The sequence below is a fragment of the Rissa tridactyla genome, chromosome 3 (assembly GCF_028500815.1).
Source record: "Rissa tridactyla isolate bRisTri1 chromosome 3, bRisTri1.patW.cur.20221130, whole genome shotgun sequence".
Taxonomy (NCBI): Eukaryota; Metazoa; Chordata; class Aves; order Charadriiformes; family Laridae; genus Rissa; species Rissa tridactyla.
In genome coordinates this window covers 57,418,241-57,441,186 of record NC_071468.1, presented here as the reverse complement: position 1 = coordinate 57,441,186, position 22,946 = coordinate 57,418,241, and the positions used below count along the sequence as shown (strand labels likewise).

Genomic DNA, 22,946 nt, shown 5'->3' with positions numbered 1-22,946 from the left:
TAACTCCTAATTCGTTCTGGAAAAGGCTTGGGGGATGAGCAGTTCTATGATGTAAGACTTCTGAAGCAGATTTTTAGCATGCAGAAATCCACACCATTAAATTGAATTATATTGACTTACAATGATGATCTGAACAATTAAAAAGATCAGGAAATAAAATTACGAGAGATGATGAAAATGTAATGGAACAGACAGCTTACAAAAACAAAGCATATAGCTTACAAAAATAAAGCCGTCAACAATACGACTAGTTGACACGGGTCAGTCAAACCTAAGAAAGCAAGCGTTTGGTAAGACTAACATGTGGAATCAAGGGGCATACACCAGAAATGACTGCTGACCCTTTCAATTAAGATCACCTGACCCTAACCAAAGAGCTCTGCGCTGATCAGGGAAAAGTCCTAAGGCATAAATTAGACTGTCATGACAGGGCACAGATTGAGATTTAAAAAAATAGGCAATATTGTGGAGATTTCATTAACTAGACAACCGCCAGAAATGGTAAGAGGAAGCAGTAACAGGGGAATTAATGTCAGCAAGAATGCTTCCACTTTCCAGTTTTGAAGACAAAGATAGTAGAGACAATGATAGTCACATGTCTTTTGAAACAATGAGTGTTGCCAGCTCTCAGTAATATATTATGAAAGATTCTGCTTTAGTGATGACAACCTACATCTGATCTTCAGATAGTATCAAAGAAAATACCCTCAGACTGGCTGATTCATCACTTACTGCTGCCTTCTTTAGAAGAACAGTCAATAAACTAAGCAGGCAGACTTTGCATTCCTACTCCTCAGTGACAGAAAAAAATCTATTTGGATTGTTCTTGGGATGGGTTGAGCTGACTTTAGTTGGGCTGGGAATTTTGAGATGAGAGAAGAGAGATGGGAAGCATCTTAATAGGGTTTTCATCAGAAGACAACATAAAACAGAAAAATCCCAAGGATTCAGAGGGGATCAACTCTGGGTCCTTCATAGTCTATTCTGAAAATTATCAGGTGGCTCATCTCTAAAGCTACAGGTTAAGGCATAGACTGGAAGACAGAAGAACTTGGTAGGCTCCCCCTTACATTCAGGACTCAGAGTTCAGGTTCAGCTGGATCAATACAGGTATTTGTGGGACTACAGAGGGTGCAAGATTGTTGGACCACAGGATACGTTATCCAGTTTGTGGTTAAAAGTGTAGCATGGTTTCAGAGCCTTGTACTTAACCCTGTGTTCCGCCAGAAACTGGCAAAACAAAAAATGTTTGGAGCTAGGCAGGGGGAGCTCCTGAATAAAAATAGGACACAAAAATTAATTAAAAATGGCTCAGTGTCATTTGGTTCTTCATCATTATATCTGAACTCCTGAGGCTTATAATATTGAAAATATTATAAAATGGAAAACCATAGCATGGCCTGGAGTTGTCACAGTCTGGGCAGAAACAAAAGGACCAGAAAGAGCTCAGTGAAAAAGGCAGATATGGTCAGCTCTACTTAACTCTTACACTCCCACTTGGGTGAGACACTACTGACCATATTTCTAACTCTTTTCTGTGTCAAGAGGATATGAGTCTCTAGCAAGTCTGCGCTGCAGAGCACTGGTGCTCCAGGTAAATCTGTAGCAGGTTGCTCTGTTATTTCTGGAGTGCTCCACTTCGGAGTCAGAGGTGCTAACCAAAGCAGCAGCTGGTACAGTCACCCCCACCAATGCAACCTGAACGCAAAATCAGGCCATTCTGATCTGGTAGTACTTTATACCTGCTCTGAACTCCCTCTGTAAAAACTGGGCAAACAACAACAAAAAAACCCCTCATAATTTATAAAATCTCCAGAGATAAGCATGGAAGAGCTAGAAGCATCTGGGCTTTAATCCCATAAATTTGACTCTGACAGACATCTGCAAATAGCACTACTGAAATCAAAGTGCATAGTGCTTCCCAAAATAAGGAGAACTGGTTTTAGAAAAGGTGCTATCTGCAATTTAAAGGAAAACACCGTAAAGATACAAATCATCAGCAGTCTGCCCGGGCCGCTCTTTCAGCTATAAATGTTAAATTTTTGAGGTTAGAGAGTCACAGCTAGGAGAGATTTTTGTCAAGAGAAGCACTTTTCCAAAAGCTTGTTTCTCCTCCCAAGCACGCCATTTAGCAATTATTTGCTCTAGACAGGAAAAGATATTCCCCCAAAGCAGTGAGGCAGTGAGAAAGACTTCTGCTGCGGACTTTTTGTTCTAGTGGAGGATCATATTTACTGAATAATCAATGTGATGAATTTTAACTACATTCTGTATTGTTGTATTGTAGCACAGTATTTTCCTGAAACAAACGTTGCACTCAGTAGAGCCGTAGTCTTGAAACCACCTAATTTACTCCTAGTCACAGTTGAACGGAGACATCCAGTGAAAAAATATTTGGATGTTGTAGGGATGAATGACACATGAAATGCGGCCACCTTCAGGATAAAGCACAACACTGTGAAATAGTGGACAGAGACAGTTAAAGGCAGGAGATGGGTAACATATAATTTGGGAAATCAAGGACAGACATTTTGTAGGCATACTAACTTATTCTTTCTATATTGCTTGGCCTTTCTGCAGGCCAATTAGCAATCTTGTAATTTCATTCTTAGATTTGATCTATCAACTCGAAAAGTGTTTGTTCTTAGTCAAATTCCTGTCTGTTTCTGTATATGTGAGATTTGTGTACCATTATTTTTCACTGTCTCTGTATTGTGTTATACTCTTCCTTCTTAAAGCTCTTCTTTTGAGTAAGCGATTTTTTACAAAAGTTGTAATATTGTTTTAAAAAACACCACCTGAAAAAAAAAGGCTCTCTATGCTTCAGCTTTTCATAGAAAACACCAAGCTTCCTATTTATTATGTGTTATTTGACTAGACTTAGAGTGTCATGCTCCTGAATGAAAATGATCATAATGAAAAGCATGGATGTCTCAGAAGAGTCCTGATGTTGTTCAGAAGAACTTCTGGTGCTACCAGTCAACATCAAAAGGTAGAAAATAACATCTGATAAGATTAATTGCACAGAGATGACAGATTTCTGCCTGTGGAAGTTCTCACGAATACTAAGATGCTTGTCTTACCTAATGAATTTAAGATATATTCAGAATGAGGTCCGGAAAGACTTTGGATAAATTCTTTCACTCACACATGGTGTACAGTGGCTCAGATACATGCCTTGTCATTTAAAATATTTAAAATATTTAAATTTTTTATAGTTTTTGATACATTTTGTATCAAAACCAGTATAGAAGTCAGAAACTATAGATTTGGAACTGCAAGCTTAATGACAGGGACCGAGAATACTCACTGACTACCGGTCAGTCAACAGTCAAGTAATGATAGTGATGGGTAAGAATCCTAAATGTATTGACTACAGGTCATGAAAAATCATGGGCCTGGGGTTTCCTCCAGGTAGATATTGTGTGATCAGGGAGATAAGCCTCACACTAGACCCATATACTGCTTGGAACAGTTGAAGTAAAGCAGAGAGGTCTAAAAAACAATTCTTCTTTAAAAAATAATGCATTCCCAAGGGGCAGTGACTGATTTCATCTTCCTTCTCATGTCTTGGGACCATCGGGTTTGTTCCTGCCAGGTGCTGTGGCAGCCTCAGGCGGCACACCAAGCTTCTCATCCCTTATTACATATCTCCATTTCTGTTAAGATGTCCTTTCAGATTAGACCTCACACGACACCTCCACACCTTCTAATGTTCCCAACATTCCTGTTAGCTCTCTCTTCCTACCAGGTTAGTCTTTTACTTTAGTCTCCAAAGCATCCTTTTACTGTGACCACTGGCACTCTCTGTGGTTTCAGTCTTGTTTACTATTTTTACCACAAGGAAATGCTGTTTGACTGTAATATTGTACTTCAAAGAAGTAATTATTTTAATTTTTATATTTTAAGCTAAATTATTTTTCTGTTAACACATGCAATTCTGAACAAGTAAAGAAATGCAATTATTCTGTCTAGTGTTACAAGACAATTCACCAAAAGTTTATGACTTTCCCCGATGTTTGTCCATGTTTGCTTGAGACTGGTGCCAGCTGAAATTCTGCCCAGTGCTGTTCAAAGGCACAGTTGACAATGACATCTTGTCTCTTTTAGAATGTGAGGAAATTCAAAATAACTTCAGTTTTGGTAGATGAGGGTATCCTCGACTGTTTCTGCAACATCTTTTTAGCCCTGCACTAGAGGAAAGAACTTTTTGATGCAGTCCACATGGTGGCACTATCCGTTCATGTTTGCTTTGTATTACTGGTTCTTGTCAAGCAAGTTACTTTTATCGTGTTCGATCTGAATTTTTAAACAGATTTTTTTTTTCTTTATAGCCGAAGCATTGTTAAAAAATGCTAGGTTATGTGTTTAAGTGTTCACTTCCACAACACACAGGAGCCTGGGGACACAAGGGCAGGTGGAGGAATGTAGGAAAATGGAGGGATAGTGGGTTAAAATGTGTCCTTTTTGATGCTTGTCTGGCCATTGCCTGCACCTGATCAGCGCAGTCTGTCCTGGCTTCTTGTTAAAATCCATTTCTAGCTTTTTTCCCCGGTGAGGGGTTCCCTATTCTGTGTTCATGGGAGTGGGACCATAGAGGCGCATGCATCTCTGCTGCCAGCACCTGGAGAGACTGGGGAATGCACGTAGTGTGTGTGGGTGTGAATGTCTACAGAATCTTAGTGTCATAGAATGGTTTGGGTTGGAAGGGACCTTTAAAAGTCATATAGTTCCAACCCCCCTGCAATGAGCAAGGACATCTCCAAGTAGATCAGGTTGCTCAGGGCCCCGTCCAACCTGATCTTAAATGTTTCCAGGGATGGAGCACCTGCCACCTCTCTGGGCAACCTGTGCCCGTGTCTCACCACCCTCACTGTAAAAAATTTCTTCCCTATATCTACTCGAAATCCTCTCTATTTTAGTTTAAAACCATTACCCCTTGTCCTATGGGAACAGGCCCTGCTAAAATTTTATCCCCATCTTTCTTTTAAGCCTCTTTTAAGTACTGAAAGGCCACAATAAGGTCTCCCCGGGGCCTTCTCTTCTCCAGGCTGAACAACCCCAACTCTCTCAGCCTGTCTGCATATGAAAGGTGTCCCAGCCCTCTGATCATCTTCGTGGCCCTCCTCTGGACCTGCTCCAACAGGTCCATGTCCTTTTTATATTGGGGGCCCCAGATCTGGATGCAGTACTCCAGGTGGGCTCTCACCAGAGAGGAGTAGAGGGGGAGAATCACCTCCCTCGAGCTGCTGGCCACACTTCTTTTGATGCAGCCCATCACTAACAAACATCAAACTCCATCGGCCAGCAGGCAGGATATGAAGCCAAGGAGCCAAATATTGGAGTATCTGTAACACTGGAAAGACCTGTGAGTCTGAGAATTGGCTACTGGAGGGACCAGAGCATCTGGACCAGATACTGGGGGGCAACACTGAGAGATCTGGTGAGGCCATAGGTCTGGACAAGCTGCAGGAGACACCTTTCTGCAGGTGTGTCTGTGTGAGGGACAAGTGGGAGAGGAGAGGAGCCCAGAGTCAACTGCTGGAGAAACCAAACGTCTAACGCCTGCCCTTTGAGGGGGAAAATGGAGGGGTGGGGTGTCAGTGGGATGTGGGGGGCCGGTGCAGGTGAGCTGTCACGCCCAGCTGGTGGTAGCTGGAATGACTGGGATCCAGGAGCAAGGCATTGGCCAGGTTGAGGGCTTAAAGTCAGCTGCTGGGGGGATCCAAGCTTTACGGATGTATATGCATTTGTATGTATTTTCCACTAACAGGTTTCCAGTCTCATCAGCCAGGGAGGGGAACAGAATTTGGCTGGTCCTGTCATTAGTGTCTGCACCAGTATATGGACATGTGTGTGTACATGGTGAGTCTGTGTGCACCTACGGGGAGCACCCGCTCAGCCTCCCCGCTGGCTGGACGTGGGGAAGTGGAGCTGTGGCAGCCTTGCTGCTGTTCAGCTACTGGATTTGGTAGCTCCCAACAGAATGTGTATAATTTTTAGACCAGTATCACTTCTGCTTGTTTATGCCCTTTAAACAATAACTTTTTAGTCCAATTTTAAACAACATTGCGGTGTCCAATTTTCATTCTCCATAGGAGTTTGAGTTTTTATAAATGTTTTCCAATTTAGTGTAACTCGTGAAGCATAAATGAGGAAAAATTCACAAAACAATAAATTTCAAGTAGATATAATGAGTTTCTTGACAATAATGAGGTGACTAACATTAGAAATAAATTACATTTGTTTTGGATCGACGCTTGCCATATGCTAGACTGAGCTCATTCTGTACATTTACAGAGCTTTAAATCCTAATCAGGCATCTCTAAGCTGTTAGAAGTTTGATAACTTACTTCACTTACAAGAACATATTGTATTCCATGATATTACATACTAGTTTAGCAGACGATTTTTTTTCCTGGTTTTTTTTCTACTCCCACTTCACTTTTGTGTAATCTCATCCCATTACTTCCAGTCATTTCAGCACAACGCAGGGAAAGTTAAATGGTCTGTTGCTATACTTCACGTAACTCAGTAAATAATAATTCAGGTTAGAGGGGATGTATTCTCTGGCTTCTGATTGTATCTTCAATTTATTGTCAAAGTTTGTTCACCGAGTTTTGTTACATTTAAACACAGAACATAAACACATACAAATATGTTTACATACAATATACAAAAACTTTACGTAGAAAACTTCATACAATTATACAGCTTACACATTTATACTTGATACAGTACGTGAAAAGGAGATGCACATATCTCTCAGGAGTTGTGTGGCAATGTTTTAACATCGCACCTCGATACCGTGTGGCAGTTTAGGGCAGGAAGGAAGTGTCAACTACCGCTTGCTGCAAAACCTGCGGAAAGAGAGATACGCTCTCTTGCTCAAACCAGTCTCAACATTCACGGAGTCGCAGCAAATGGACTCGAAAGAAATCAAGACAGCTACAAAGATATCCTGTTCTGCACCCCGACAAAGTATCAAAAAAATGAAAATGCTTTCCAGCAAGACACTTGTCTAGTCTGTACTTTAAAATCTCCCGTGATGCAAACTTCACTTCCTCTTTATGGTATGTGGTGCAAAGCTGTATTTCCTCCTAAAACTTTTGTTTCTGATATGACAATCTCACCTGCTGCAAGGCAGGCACATTACTTCTCGTCCTATGCACTGTGGACACTGAGAAGAGATTATTCCCTTCCTTTTGTAGTGCTCCTTTATGGTTTTGAATGCTTTTATACATCCCATCGCTTTCTAATCCCTAGATTAAACAGCTATTTCAGTCTTTTATTCTGGATCATGCCTTCTAGACCTTCCATCGTTCTCATGGCTGTCCTCTGAATTGTCTTACTGGGTTTAGATCTTTCTTGAAGTCTGGTCACCAGAACTGGACCAAGCACAGAGTGATACAGCAGTGAGGCAAACCGAAACATTACTTTACTTCCTTTAAAGGCTGTATATCTCTTCTGAGGAAGAGTGCCCTGAATTCTTCGGTGCCAACGACCTCACTCGTGTCTCAGCTAAAAGCAGCAGCACTGAACGGTGCTGTGTCACCCGTGACACAGAGCCGGCGCTGGTGATAGCGGCGGTATTTCCTTGTGGCTTGCAATGCTTTACCAGAGTAGTCAGAAGAGGGGTTTGTTAGAGGAGGGACACTGTCCGTCAGTGCCTGGCTAGACTTGTCCACAGCAGCAGTTCATCTGGCTGCCACCTGTCCTTAGCTGAGGCCTTCTTACCTGAGTGCTCTTGGACATGTACTGCATGCTAAATTATTTGCTTTGGACACAGCCTCTAATTACCTATGTTCCTATACTTATTTTTCTTTTTTTTTTCTTTTTATTTTCTCTATAGTGGAAGTAATATTTATTTCTTGCCTTAATCAATGTCATCATCTAGTAAATGACCATTTAACTTTAAGCATGTTTAAAAACATAGCGGAATCAAGTATATGCTTAGAGTAACGATGTCATTAATTTAAAATTATTAAAAATATCTGAATACATTTCTAGCTTTTCCTTTCCAAAAATTCCCTGTCATCGCGAAAGAGCATGCATGGAAAGTGAGGTGACCTCTTGCCAGAACTGCTACAGACTAGCAAATATAATCCCCTTTCCTTCCAGAAGGGCAACCTACAAACAACCTAGTAGCAACAGTTTCAGTTCGTGATTTTTTAACAATTAAAAAGGAAAATAAGAAAAGTGATGGTGATAAATTGTACTGCATTGTCCTTAGGATCATGAAGACAGGTTTTTTCTAGCAAAAAAAAAATCTGCGTAAGTGCAATGAAGCTTACAATGGCTACCACCTTAGTTTCTAATATATTTTTCACACAAGGTGGACTCCAGCTCTGTCCACAGCTGGAGTTGGTATGAGAACAAATAGGATGAATTGGAATGACGTTAAATTCTTGTGTAAAACACAAAGAGGAAGAGACTTAAATAAGCCACATCTTCTTTTCTGCATATTAAACTCAAAATAGTTATACAGAAATCAGCAAGGTTTCTGTGGATTTCCTGCTACAACTGACAAGCAGAATATACCTCAATCATTTTAGCTGAACATTTGAAACACACAGTGCAGCATATAGTGCTGCAATTTAAAGAATAAAGGAAGCTTACACTAGCAAGTACTTTTCTTTACCGAATTGCTTCAAATGATAGTAGTAGTACTATATGTAAGTTTATACATATATATATATAACTATATCTAAGCTTTTGTAGTGAAGATGTTCTCTCTTATGGTAATACTCATACTCTTAACCTAGGAAGATAAAATAAAATGTCATTTTCTGAAAGAGACAGCAAAGTACGGGATTTATTCAGCAAAAAATGTGTATGGAAAGGGGAAACTCAGAAATATGTCAGCATCCACTTCCTTTGGCATCTTTGATGCTGAAACTAGCATGGAGTAAGACAATGAAGCAGGACAAACAGTAGAGGTAAAAAAGCAGTGAATGAAAAAGGTTTTTCGGTTCTCCTCCTGCACAAAACAAAACAAAAAACCTACAAACCCTCAAGAGGAGGAAAAATTCAGGTCCAATATGCTTGGCTACACTCATTGTCAGGAAGAGCGATTTTTTGTGGATGGCTGGAGGTGACCTAGATACGTACCCCCCAGTTTCACAGGAATTCTTGCTGTAAATCCCGGTGTGTCTATTTCTTTCACACAGCATCCTGGCTCCAAGTGTGTGATCCGTAACTGCATATTGTGTCAGGATAGGTGCCACAAGTGTAAGTGTTCATATCACAAGGGTAGCACCAATGTCAACACGACTAGCGCCAAAGGAAGGGATGATGCTGAGTAATCTCTGCTGCCTAACTCAGATTTCATCCATCCACTCAGTAAACACCCTGCATGCTAATGTTGTAGAATCACTGCAGCAGTGCCAGAAAAGATGAAAATTAAGAGGTGCATTGGCACGGTTTCTCCCACCTTCTCCGTTTCAGCTCTACGTGAGTGTTTTTCTTTCCCAATGACACAGACCACAGATGATCTGTCTCTTAAGCAGAAAACTATCCCTCTGTTTCCTGCATGAAGCGAGCCTTAATTGTAACAAGAGAAATGAAGGGGGGGAAAACCAAGTGGCAAGGTTTGTGTGTTGTCTTTTGAAGAGGCAAAATCACATTTTATAGTGGCAGCATGAACACTGTTGCGTGGCTCGCGGGGTTTGAGCTCCAGAGTGGCAGACTGTCTCGCTAGCTCCTTCCAATATTTCTGTCCTGCTGCTGTTATGTAAGTGCCGGTGTCCCACTTTGCTTGTGCAGCTCCCAGCCTTGTGCACGATGATGCTCTGGAGCCTACGCCAAAGGTAATGCCCGACAGAACGCTACGTAACGTACCAATAATACCAGCAATACGACTAGTAATAGCAATTAGCAGTGACAGCTCGATACGGCCATTCTCTGAAGTGTTTTGGCTACTGGCTAGAAGCGCACTTCGGGGGTGTTTGGGTTCGGGGCCGAGCCGGTGCTCCATGCCCCCGTTTCCCGCGGCCACAGCGGCCAGAGCAGCCGCCCCCGAACAACCCGCCCCTGCCTTGCAGCAGCCGCGGCGGGGCGGAACGGGGCGGGGCGGGGCGCGCCCCCCCCCCGCGATGCGCGCAAGGACAGCGGGCTCCGGGGCACGGTGAGCGGGCGGGGGGGGGAAGGACGACGACGGGCTGCGGCCCGGAGGAAGGCGGCGGTGGCGACAAGTGACAGCACGGCCGCGGCCTGGGAAGCGCCGCAGGGGCAGGGCACACGCACCGCCCGCACACGCAGCCCCGCTGGCCGCCCTCTCCCCACCCCCGCACCTGCGTTGCCGGCCGGCGGGGCGGGGCGGGGGGCGGTGTGTTGTGCTTGGTAACCAGGGAGCCGCGCAGAGGAGCGGAGTGGCGCGGAGCAGCGCGGAACGGCGCGTCGCGGCCGGCGGAGGTAGGGAGTAGGCGGCAGCGGTAGCAGCAGCGCGGAGTCCGAGGCGGGGTCGCGGGTGCGGGCCCCCGGGGTTGCGGGCGTTCGGTGGGTTCCGGAGAGCCCTTGGGTCGCCGGCCGGTCCGCCTCCAGGAACGAGGGACCCCCATGGGGCAGCCTCCTCTTCCTCCCTCCCCGTCCGAAACTATCTCGAGGTTAATCGAAACTCGCTGTCGTGATTGCGGAGCTCGCCCGCTTTCCTCTGTGGATTTGAGGGTTTTGCGCTTTCCTGAGTAGGGGGGTAGGAAATCCCGGCGGAGGGCCGTGGTTCGCCTCCTGAAGTGCACGTGTGTGTGTTGCAGAGATACCCGGTTTTATGCTCAGTCACACACTGCAGGCCAAAACGTAGTTAATCAAGGAAGATGGGACTGTTCCTGTGCACTCCCAAGAAGCCAGTTTTAGGCTGGGTTGCATGCAGTGATGATGCAAAAAGGACAAGTGCACTGCAAAAAAAAATGCATAGAGTCCATATGCTCCCTGGCATGTGTGGTAATTCCCTAGAGGTAAGACCTGCTGAAATACTAACAGACAAGGTTGTTAATAGGATTTTGACAACCGTATTTTCGACCATCTTCATGCCGGGGAAAAGTGCTTGCAAGCACTATTAGTAGCCTGCTATAATAGGCCAGATTTTGCAAATTGATAAGGAATTACTTATGTAAATCATCGACATGATGCTGAAGGAGACTCCAGTGCTCATCACTGCGAGAGATTTATACCTATGTGGCTTGTAGGGAAGTAGTATGTGGTGTTTCTGGCTGCTTGCCAGCACTTTTCAAGTGTCGAGCCTGTTGAAAGACTCTTAACAGGCACACACTTTCCTGTAGTAGTACTAGTGGTGGACTGTTTGCTTTCTATGATCTGATAATTATTTTCCTGGTTCTTGTGTGCACTTTAACACTTATGCAGATTCCAAGCTATAAATGCTGATGAGCTGTGTACAAATATTGCCTCTGGACAGAGAATATAAGGATGCTATATGTTATTTTAATTGGTAAAAAGAAATGCTTTTTTGCTTGTACTGTTTCGTGTGCTAAATTACATGACAGAACTGGTTTATAAGGTAGTGTTAAAATTTGTAGAGTGAGTTACTTTTATTTTTTCTGGGAGGAGCCCACATCGATTGTTATATGTGATATTTAACATATTCCTTAAAGCAACGAAGTTTCCCCTGGAAAAAGGAGCTCTCCAGAATGAACAGAGTGCTGCATGTTGGAGTGATTCAATTCTCATCTTTGCAAACTCTGTTAGATGCGAAAGTAGAAGTAATAATGTCTCCACTTCCCTCCTGTTCTTTTAATTCATGTTCCTAGGGGCTGGGTTTGTTTGTTTGTTTAATATTACCTTTAGAGATTATATATGCCAGTGGCAATTCTCTGATGCCAAGCATAAAATACCAATGGACAGGTGTTAATCACTGATGAACCCAAATACGTTTGTGACATTTTCAAATTTTATTTTACTTTTACTTGAAGTTCAGTAATTGTGATAAATGCCAGTAGTGATTTGGGCTGCCACATTTAATACAGACACAAGGATCTCATCATGACCGTACACCTTCATGCACCATTACTTTCTCTTTATTAAAATCTGAGACTCCTCAAAGGATTTTTTTTTTTTTTTTTTTTTTTGGACTTTGGGACCTTAGGAGCGTCCTGTGAACTTCCCTAGAGCTACGTTGAGTTCACAGCCTGCCAGCGAGTACACTGCTCAAAGAAAGTAACACTTTTATACTGGGTCAGGGAGAGCAGAGCCGCACAGGGAAGGCAGAGCAGCATCCTGTTAGTATTTAAATGCATTTGGGGAGAAGGTAAGAGTGCCTGGCCCTAGGGATGATCATGCTGGGTGAGGCACTGAACTAGGCATGAATCCATGGAGAGCTTCCAAGGTCAGCACAGCGGGAGTGATCACTGTGGGTCTATGTGGCTTCCGTGGATCAGGCCCCAAGAGTCGTGCACGTACGTGCCCCGTTCGGACAGACACCACATTAATCCATCTCAGTTATACTTTGTTAAAGGAAGTCAGCTGTGGCTCAATTTTTCTCTTTTCAAGTAGTGGCCATAGTTATTGGGAAAGTACATACAGCAAACATAAATGATTATTTCCACACTTCCTCCTTACTGTGGCTAATGACAAAACTTTAGAGCTCTTGTGTTGTCTCAGGTCACAAAAATAACACTAGCGGTGTACCTCTGAAGCAACTGAACTTTTGCCTTTATTTCACTTACGGGCACAGATCTAATGGGGAAAACAGAGGTGTTTCTGCTTTTCCATTCTTATGTCAGCTGTATCTGCCCCTTGCTCACAAATTATAATTCAGCTGAGCTTTCTTGCTTGGGAGATGTGCAGAAATACCAAAGAATTGATGCTTACTTGCTTATCTCAAACTCAGTTTGACCCACCCTTTCCTGAGATGCTTCAGTGTTTTCTCTTTTAGTGGTCTTTTTTTTTCCCCCTCATACAGACGTACCTCTGCAAGAGCCTTCTGCTGTAGGTTATATTATGCCACAGAAATCCTAGGTGCCATATCGGTATTAAAACTGAAAAATCAGAACGGCTCTCCTACCATTAACCAGCTTACAAATTATATGCGAACCTCATGCTGTTCTATTTGTTTGTGTATTGTGACCTCTGATCTTAATCTTGGCCTGTCTTTGTCTGTGCAGATAGTAAACTCTTTGAGGCAAGGATTATATCCTGTGTTTGTAGAAGGTAAGGAGCTACTGATCCCCGTCTCCTGCTATTACCTACATCTATATAAACTGTAATATGTTCCTGCAGAATTTCAATAGCAGGATAACTAAACTGTAATATACACTGTATTTAGCTTCTCATATCAGAAAGACGGCGAATGACCTTTCTTTGAATATATCTAGCAACATATGTTCTGCCAATTTTTCTAAAAAATAGCAAGTCTCTGCCTCTGTTTTCTCCTAGAACACTTTACATTTTCTGTTCAAATGGAATTACAGCTGTCAAGACAAGAATCAGAGTTTCATTCCACTGGATTTTTGCCTATCCCCCAAAAAACATAATAGAAAGTAGAAAGCAAAAAGCTCTCTTGCTGAAATGCAAATACATACATGGGCACGTGCATGACTAGGGTCCCACAAATAATTTTTAAATACTAGAATACAGTTGTAGGTAAAGCGTAGAAAAATTTTGTGCCATATATGCCACAAATTTAAATCTCAGATGTGCAAATTACCTTGAATCTTCCAAATAATTAATTGCAGTTGCAGACTTTCAACTTTCTGCAAAATGAAGAACTGTTGTTCAGCTCCAAACAAGGCCGAAGCATAACTAGAGGAAGCAATATAATCTGGAGCTCCAGAACGGATCCAAACTTTTCTTCCCTTCCCGCCCCAGCTCCCCAAGAAAAACAGATTTCAATACCTCCAGGTAACTACTGCACATCAAGTCAGTTTGGGGTTGGATGGTCAGTGAGAACATCTTGTTTCAGTGTTCCTGTTTCAATGTGTTGTCAAAGGTCATGATCTGTCTCTTCTTCCACCTTTTTCTATTCAAAAGCAGTCCACGCATAGGGAAAGGAAGCACCGAGTGACACTGTTGGGATTCAACTGTCAAAAACACCTTTCAGAGCCAAAATTACATTTTTCCATGATCTTATGTGGTGTGTAGTTATGTCCCATTGGACTTGGGAAAGTTCCAGTATGCACTAACTTGTGCTACGTCGTGCTTAAGCAAACAACCGCAGCTTTGCAATTCAACCATCTGTAGCATTTGCCAAAGGGACTCTTCTGTTGGCCTGGATTTTGGAAGAGCGGTGAGGAGGTACCGCTTTTTCTTTGAAGACAGTATAAGAATCATTTTGGATCATTCTATCCCACATCTTCCTCCTAGCTCTGAATTTTAATATATCCACTAGGTATTACCTGCAGCTTGACCAATTTGTTCCAATAAGTTTATAAATGGATTCTCAGTTCATCAGCTGCAAGTTTTCAGTATTCTGGGATGAACTTTATCAAGTTCTGCCTTACTTTACTTTGATTTTATTTCAGATGATGCTGTTTCCATTTCTGCTGTGCCTTTGTCTATCAGAATTGTCTTCAGAAAAATTGGTATAATATGAACTGAAGCAAATTAATCTCCACTTGATTTTATTTTCTGCTTTGTTTTTACTTATCTGGCTAATAACCATTTGCTTACCATCTTGACTTCCTTAGTCTAACTCAGCTGGTCTCTCTTCATCCCTGTAGACAGCACTTAGCACTGCAGAGCGCTTCACTTCTCATCCTTTATTTCTGCCCACTTATTTCTGAGTCATGGTGTTTCTTATTTTGTCTGGAGCAATTTTATTCTCCGCTGCACAGGTGTACAGTTACTGGACCTTGGACATAAAGAAATCCCCAGTCTGCTTCACAGGGGAGACACTGTACTCTTCAGTCCATTTGACTTCTGTAACTCATTTCCCTTTTATTATTATTTCTTTAAGCACTGTGTCTTTAAATCATCTCCCAACCTGCTTATGCGCTTTGGGTTATTCTTCTAATAGTTTGGACTACATCAGTCAGTTCCTTAGAGCTATTTTCTATGACTAGCCTTTTTTTCTTTTTTTTTTCTTACGCCACTACTAACTAAAACCAAACCTAAAATACTTGGATCTGTGATTATTTGACGTTGAAAACTGCTGTTATGACTTCCAGAAAATTCTGGTTCCTACTTAATGGGAATCAGTTGTTCTGACAGACATTTGGGTCACTGTTGCTTCATAGAATCACATACATTTCAGCAGCATTTATCACTCTGGCTGCATTTCAAAGACCTCTTACAGTTCAGAAACAGAACCTGTGGATCAAAGTGGACCTCTAGCAGTACAGCATGCTTGGAAATCCTTTCCTGGAAGTGTTTTTTGGACTTGATCAGTTCTATACCACTTTCTTATGAGGGAAGTCTGCCCCTTGTAAATGTATAATGGCACTCCAGCACTTGACCTTATTTCTGTCATCCCCGAGATTCTGTTCAGCTCATGTGCTATAGTTATTTTAGTTATTCCATTGTATGTCTTATATCTATGTAGCATTTGAAAATGACTTCTAGCTGCAGGAGTTCCTTGAATTTATTACTCTGGTTTTTGTCCTTTCTCTTTGATACGTCCCAGATTACAAACAGTCCTTTTACTGCTTGCTACCTGTCTATTTCTTGCTCTCGTCAGTATCTTATTTATCTGTGTTTATCCCTGTTTGTCTGGAGTTTCTTTATCCTTTGCTGCTATAATGGGCGATAATAGAAGTCTAAAACTCTGTTTCCAGGTACAACCATGTTCTCACATCAGTAGCACTCTTCCCCAGGGTGCTATCTGTGGCATCAGCCCGATGTGGTGGGAATCTGCAATTTGTGCCAACATGAAGGGCAGTCAGAGACTTTTTTACCCTTTTTTTTTGCGTAAGGCTTGTCTTCGGCCATCATTGCACACCTTATGTGCTGTCTACACCTAGCAGACATCTCTCTGGTTTTCTGGAACCACGCTGCTGACTGGCCTGTGTTTTCCTTTAATATATTTTATAAACTTTAAGAACTAAAAGACTAAATACGACCTGGTCTTGACAATGGTACTTTACTTATTTACCAGTCAAAGGAAAATATAGTCTTTTTTTTAATTGTGGATAATTCAAAGCACTCCTGAGCACAATGAAAAAATGAGAATTACACCAGGGACCCAGATAAGTTAACCCATAATAGATCTAGTGTTTTTGTTTTCTCTTCCATAGAACAAACATCCTCCTGTTCTGGCATTTAAAGAGGAAAAACAATACACGTCAGAGAACTGTAAACTGCATGCTACTATACCAGATTTCTAGGCGTTATGGTTTTTATATGAGAGAAGAAGTTCGCGTTTCCTCTTTTCATCTAAAAACAGAGTACCTGAATATTAATATAAGAAAATGGTGTCAGCATAACTTTATATATTAAATCCAGATAAGTGGCAAATGTGATGAAAAATTTATCTCATTTACATGCAAACCCATTCTGTTTCATTCTTGTGTGTTCATTCCCTATATGTTCAGACTAAAAAATTAATAATTAATAATAATGAAAAATCACTTGTTGAATGCTAAAGCAGGGAATAGCTCATATAGTCCTGCAGGTTTATTTCAGGCTAAGATTTATGAGATTTAAGCCATACACTTTTCTTAAAACCTCTGCATTTTGAAAACGTTTCCATTTGAAGATACATCTTTGCATCTGGGACTGAAATGAAAACATCACTCCATTTATTGCAAATGATTTTGTGTAACAGCTATGAGAATATTTAATTAAGATGATAAGGTTTAAATATCTGAAAAGTATAATCTTTCAGTAGGGGAAAAAAGTGATCTTTTGTTGTGGGCTTTAACTATTTGTAGAAGTCAGGAAAAAATTCCCCTCTGCATTACATTGAATAGCTGACTGTGCGTGTCGGTTCCTCGTTCTGTGGAGCTTTAGAGGCTGGCTGAAGACAGGCAAGCAGGGTGCACGAAGCTTCATTTCATCTGTTTTGCTGATGTCTGAACTGTGGTTTTCTGCCTGTGGAGGTGACTGTGCACGTGACAATCTTTCCTTCCCACCTGTAGTAAATTAGTATCTTCTTTCAACGAGTTAATTCCCACTGCTTGCAAAGGAGCTTTTGAATGAGGAGCCATATTTAGAACTGCAGATTCCTCTCATGCAGCATATAATTTAATATCAGCTAGATAAATTATTAATTGCAAGTCTGCCACTTATTGCTGCACAGTGACTCAGCCTGCTGTGTGAGTAGATCGAACATATATCTTCATTACAATTTCCCAGACACTTTTAACTTGGAGTTGGATCAGCATCTTCCACGGCTCCTCTAAATCTGCTCATGTACAGCTGATTTCCACCAGCTCTATCGCGGTGCGAGTGGGCTGGTATTCTGATAATGTTACTGCTGTTAGCCAAAAACCAGTCAGACGAGGCATTTTTAATACCCCTTATCTCTGCCCAAAAATTAGTCTAGCAGCTTGCAATTAAAAGTTGCTGTACCTCACTTACCTTACCGCTCAAATCATTAGCAATGCCACTGCCGCAGAAACAAGGCTTGATTTCACCTGCTTTGTTGCAAATATCTCTGGTTTGGATGGGATTAGAAAACCTGAGGTTTCATTTAAATATTGCAAAGGAAGCAAAGCTGACCTGTGTGAGCATGAGCAACAGAAAACCTCCTCCTCTTCACCATCCACCAAGTTGGGCGCCCTTTAGTGTTGGCTGTGGAAGAGAGTTCTGGTTGCCGATGCTCCATGTGATTCAGCAATGCCAGGGGACCATCAGCCCCAGCCAGTGTTGCATCTGAGAGGTGTGATGGCGGCACCTTCTCCTGCCTAGCTGTCACAAAGGCGAGGCTTCCTAGCTGCCAGCGTGCCTTTCCACGTTTGGGAAATGGTGACTGATACGGAGAGTCTCTGTGCACCCTGAGAAGGGTGTGGGGCAAAGCCTGGAAGGTGCGAAGGGAGGAGGCCCCTGAAGGAGAGAGGAGGCACACATGGGAAGAGAGTGGGGATAAGAGCATCCGGATGTGGAAGCCCCATCCCTGGAAGTTTTTAAGGCCAGGCTGGATGGGGCTCTGAGCAACCTGATCCAGTGGGAGGTGTCCCTGCCCATGGCAGGGGGTTGGAACTAGATGATCTTTAAGGTCCCTTCCAACCCTGACAATTCTATGATTCTGTGTCTTGTGCAAAGCATAGACATATGGAAAAAGAGCAGTAATGTGGCTGGAGCAGGTATTGGTACCAGTCTGGCCACGGCTGTGCGCATGGGTGGACTTTACGATCTGTTCTGCACCCTGATCCATCAGAAGCGCACTTCCCTCAGCTCCACTAATTTACAGCCAGCTTGGGTCTGCTGACCTGAGCAGCACTTATGTATCCAAAATACAAGGTAAACATACAATAAAAACAGCAGTAAGAGGGAAAGCAGAGAGTTCCTTGTGTCAGGCATGATTTGAAGGGTCAGAAAAGGAAATGTTGAAAGGTGATTTCCTCTGGCAGCCCTTACATATTGACACAGCTCCTTTGGGACAGTTCAGCGTACCTAAAGCCGTTGCAGCCTAAAGGCTTGTCTGCCTGATGTTGGAGGACTTTATTCTCTGACAGACCTTGGGGCCAGGAAAAGAGGGAAGTGCACAGCGCCAATAAACCCACTCATATTTGTGATATCGATCAACTGCGTATCATCTTGAATTTGGGATGCACCTAGTGTGGGTAGTATGAATACAATTATTTTTCGTATCTATATGCTCAGTTCTTTCTTACCAGAGAAACAGGTGCATACGTACACAACATGTACTTCTTCCTCAGAAGGTAAAATATTATTGATACCATTATCTGAAGAATCTAATTTTTATTAATTTCTTTAGGCCAGATTTATAGTCATGTAGATTTTACTATAGTTACAACAGAGTTAAGTTCGTGTAGCAGTTCTAATTCACAGCTTTTGGTGTTAAATGACACACAAATACAACAACATCGTACACTAGAAAAGGGAATGTAAATATGATTTTATTTAATAATAAAGCACGTGAATCTCAATATTTCAGATTAGGTCACATAGTCCAGTGGAATGAGGGATTATCCTGATCAATGAGTTACTATTACGCGCTCCTTTCTAGCATGGTGAAATAGAATGACAGTTACGCAGCTTTGGGATTTTATGAGTGGTTTCATTTTTCCTCCTTTACACCTGGCATTATTTACTTTAAGAAGTATTATGGTGTTACTTTTAATATGTATAACATTATTGTTATTTCTAAAACAACATCCACGAGCATCCTCAGGAAAGCATTGATTTCTGGTGCATTGCCAATTGTTCTTAATGATTTGTTTTTGCAGCTTCATTCCGTTGATGATTGCCAAGCAAGCTTTCAGCATTAATTGTGTCTCTGGCTGGGGTGTACAGTATGCACAAAACATACCGCTCTTCACGTGTTAAAATAGCTATTAAGACTCAAGGTTCTTAGTCTGGTAGAAGTTTGTTCTAAGCCTTGGTACTTTGTTTTTCAGGCGCTGAGGTTTCCCGCCAGCGCTGTTCCCCAGCCCTGGGAGGGCTGGCGTTGGACCAGAGGTGTCTGAGTGCCCCGGGCATTGCTGTGCCAGGGCTGAGGGCTGCGCGCTAAGGGAAGCCACCCGAGATCCTCATCGCATCGAGGTCAGCAGCTTGGAGGGAGCCTTCTGTCAGGGGAAGTGGGCTCGCTGCAAAGACATCATGGCCTCATCCCGACTAGGGGCAAGGTCTAGAGATATCGCCAATGTCATGCAACGACTTCAAGGTAAGACGCTGACTCAGGCTGGTGCTTTCTGCCATCCGTTCATAAATGGAGGTTCCTGGTTTTTACTGTAGTACACAGTCAGGACAGTATTTCTGAAGTGTAATAACTGTTCTAAACTTATCTACTGGAAAATATTTGTAGTATATCTGAAGGGCTCTGATGATATGAATCCTTTGGCATAGTTTAAAAGTAGCTGATATTATGAACGTGGATCCATGGGACAGGACACTGAATTGAAGATTATGAGACTTTGGTTCTGTTTCTCCCACATGACCTGATTGTGCATCAGTTTTCTCATAGAAAAGAGAATAGAAATTTTATATATCCTCTTCTTGGCTATGAAGTCTACAGGTAGATCTGTTCTGCTGATAAACCACTATTTATTAGTTGAGCAATACTTTCTGTCTCCAAAGGAGAACTGTACCTCATTACATTGTTAAGCATTGAAGAATTTGTACGTCAATGAGTGAATTATTAGTGCTGAAGTTGGTGACCTTTTAGATAACATATCACAGGATGTCTTTGCAGTATTCATTGAGTATTCATTATTTTTTTAAGTTCTTATAATAAAATAAATATTAAATAAAGTTATTGTTGTCTTTTTTTTTTTAAGAAGTTATACACCTAAATGCTGCAGCTAAAAGCTTGCATTGAGAATGTAGGTTTTTGTTCAAAATGATGCTATTGACTAGAAACAAATTGTCAGCGTAGCTGTCGGTTTCACTCCTGTTAACTTTTAAACTTAATCATAAATCCCTGACCTCTTCCATTCTTTATGCACCACCTTCCACTGACTTCAACAAAAGGTTTACATGCACAGAACCCATGCTACCCACTTCTGCATCTTCTAAATATGGAAACTTTATCATCCTATGGCTTTTCCTTCCGTTTATTATTTTTCACTTTAAGTTATCTGAACTCAGTTTCCCAGCCACTAGATACAACTAGCATGCATAATTTCCATGTAGCCTTAGTAGATTAATATGAGAATACGTAAAGATGCAGAGTCTGTCTCATTTAGGCTCACTACAGCACTTTTTCAACTCCAAAATACTCCTGCTTGATGTACCGCAGACATTTGGACAGTTACTGTCTTTTTTCCTTGCTATTTTTAATATTCTAAATTCTTAGCCTGCATTCTTGGACAATGGTTGTTCAATGGTCATTCAAAGTACCCACAAACATAGAGTGAGGAAATATTCCCTGCCCAGAGAATTTGTGGTTTAAACACTAGGTTAAAACGTTAGGATAAGATACTCCAGGTATACACAAATGAATGAGGGAGTGCAAGGGTACAGTGAGGCAACATTGCTCGCAGAACAGGCAGGGGTCTTAGTACGTTATCTATATATCTGTGTACTATATATTTAAAAGAAGTCAGGTTCTTAATAAGGATACAAAAAAAAAAAAAAAGAGAGATTTGAAGCAAGAAATGAAATAATAAAGGGCGCCCTACTGAGGAATATGAAGAAATGCATGTGAGAAATGGCAGAGGGGCTTGAAGGTTATGAAGGCAAATGAAAGGATCAGGGAAGATTATCCAGGCTGGTACCCTGAAGCCATAAGTAAAGAGGATGTTACAGGAGCTATTTACAGAGCATGTGGACTATTGATTATCAAATTGTTGTGTACTAACTTTGTAAAGCTGTTGCTGACAAAATGGCTGTTCTGTTTATTTGCGCTTTGTTATTTTTACATAATTGTTTTTCATTTTTATGCATTTTGCTCTGTAGAAATTGGTATATAGTTCTCGGCTATATGTTTGTGGGTTTTTTCTTTTTGTAAATTAAGCAGTAATAGTTAAGTGACCTCTTAAGTGAATACGTTTTAGAAGAACGTGTATGAACTAAATGCAAATTTGGCATTGTGTGTTAATTTGAAGTCATACCTATAACTGGATTCTTTGCTTCTCAGATGAAATCACTTCAGCTTGGTATTGCTGGGATCTGAGTTTTGCTGCAGAAGCACTATTTCAATAAATACTTCACCTGTGCCAAGACTGAAGTGCTTGGAGCCTAAGTCTTTTTTTAGTCTGTAGTTCTGCATTATGGATGAGCAGGCAATCTGCAGTGCGACTACCTTAGCCCTTGTGAATTAAGGTTGCTCTACCTTGCAGAAATGATAGTCAACTGAAATAGGAGCAGGTACGGACATAGGAACGTGGAGATATTTTTTTGGCGTGTATGCACGGCAGCCCAGAATCGGTGCGGTTGGAGCTGAGTGTGTAGCTCAAGGTGAGAGTGGAATTGACAGTATTCTCGCTGTAACAGGAATGGAGGTGGTTTGGGGGATCCTCGTTCAGTGCCGAGCAGCAGTTGTGCTTTACAACACCTGCTTTTGTACCTGGCCATGAGCTGAGTCAGGAGAGTTCTTCCTGCGTGACACTGTCAGAGAGTGCTGCAAGGTGTCAGTGCTGGGAATTTGTTGGGATTGAGGGAGAGAGGTGAAGTAAGCTGTGCTCCCTCCTCCACATCATTGTCTCATATCCTCCTCACAGGTTTCCAGTAAGTGTTGGTGGTGAGAGAGTGCAGGAAACACCAGAAAAATACCACTCTTCTCTGGAATTCTCGACAACAGTTTTGAAATCTCTGCTGTACATACTGCAAGAGAATGCAATTATATCAGCTCACCTGAAAACTGTCAGAATGCAACCAAGTTGGTTCTGGTGTCGCTTTGTGGTGGTTTTTTTTTTTTTTAAATAAAAAAAAAATTCCAGCTGCTTCCTTCTGTTGGTGATTGTGACACTTGCAATACGCTCTGTAAATGTTAACGTTTTAGAATAAGACTGCATATCACTGCCTCAGAAATCCACTTGGGATTAACAGTCATAAAGATGTGCAGCGTGCTGGGCTGTGGGTTTGGATGCAAGTGTGAACGCAACCTCTTTTATCCTGTGGTGCCTAGGCAAAGACTTGTTGCAGTGTTGCTCTCTCTGCCCAGAAGAATGGAGGCTCTACTCTGTTAGTCGGGGCCAGGCAGGGCACAGGAGAGAGGTGGGCATTGAGAATAAGATTTATCATCTCTAACTTCATCATCCCTGCCATGCTAATAAAAATTGAGACATAGGGCTATTCATTATCGCTCAGTCTGCACTCAAGCCAGAGAGACAGGCCTCTCCAGAAGAAGTATGATCCCTTGCCGCTTGAATTTTAAGTAATAAGGACACGTTTTTGAAGCAAAAATCTTTCCTACTGTTTTTTAATTCTGAGAA

The 22,946-nt window shown here is 41.9% G+C and overlaps 1 protein-coding gene across 2 annotated transcripts in view; it reads left to right on the top strand.

Annotated features, from left to right (window-relative positions):
- The first annotated feature begins 10,078 nt into the window (after window positions 1-10,078).
- Window positions 10,079-22,946, top strand: part of SYNE1 (spectrin repeat containing nuclear envelope protein 1) — a 302,834-nt gene continuing 289,966 nt past the window's right edge. Inside the window, exons 1-2 of one of the 2 annotated variants that reach the window (XM_054197389.1) lie at window positions 10,079-10,126; window positions 19,470-19,735. In XM_054197389.1, the coding sequence (XP_054053364.1) occupies window positions 19,672-19,735 (64 nt within the window). In that variant the 5' untranslated portion in view covers window positions 10,079-10,126; window positions 19,470-19,671. The other variant, XM_054197388.1, reaches the window with a different exon arrangement.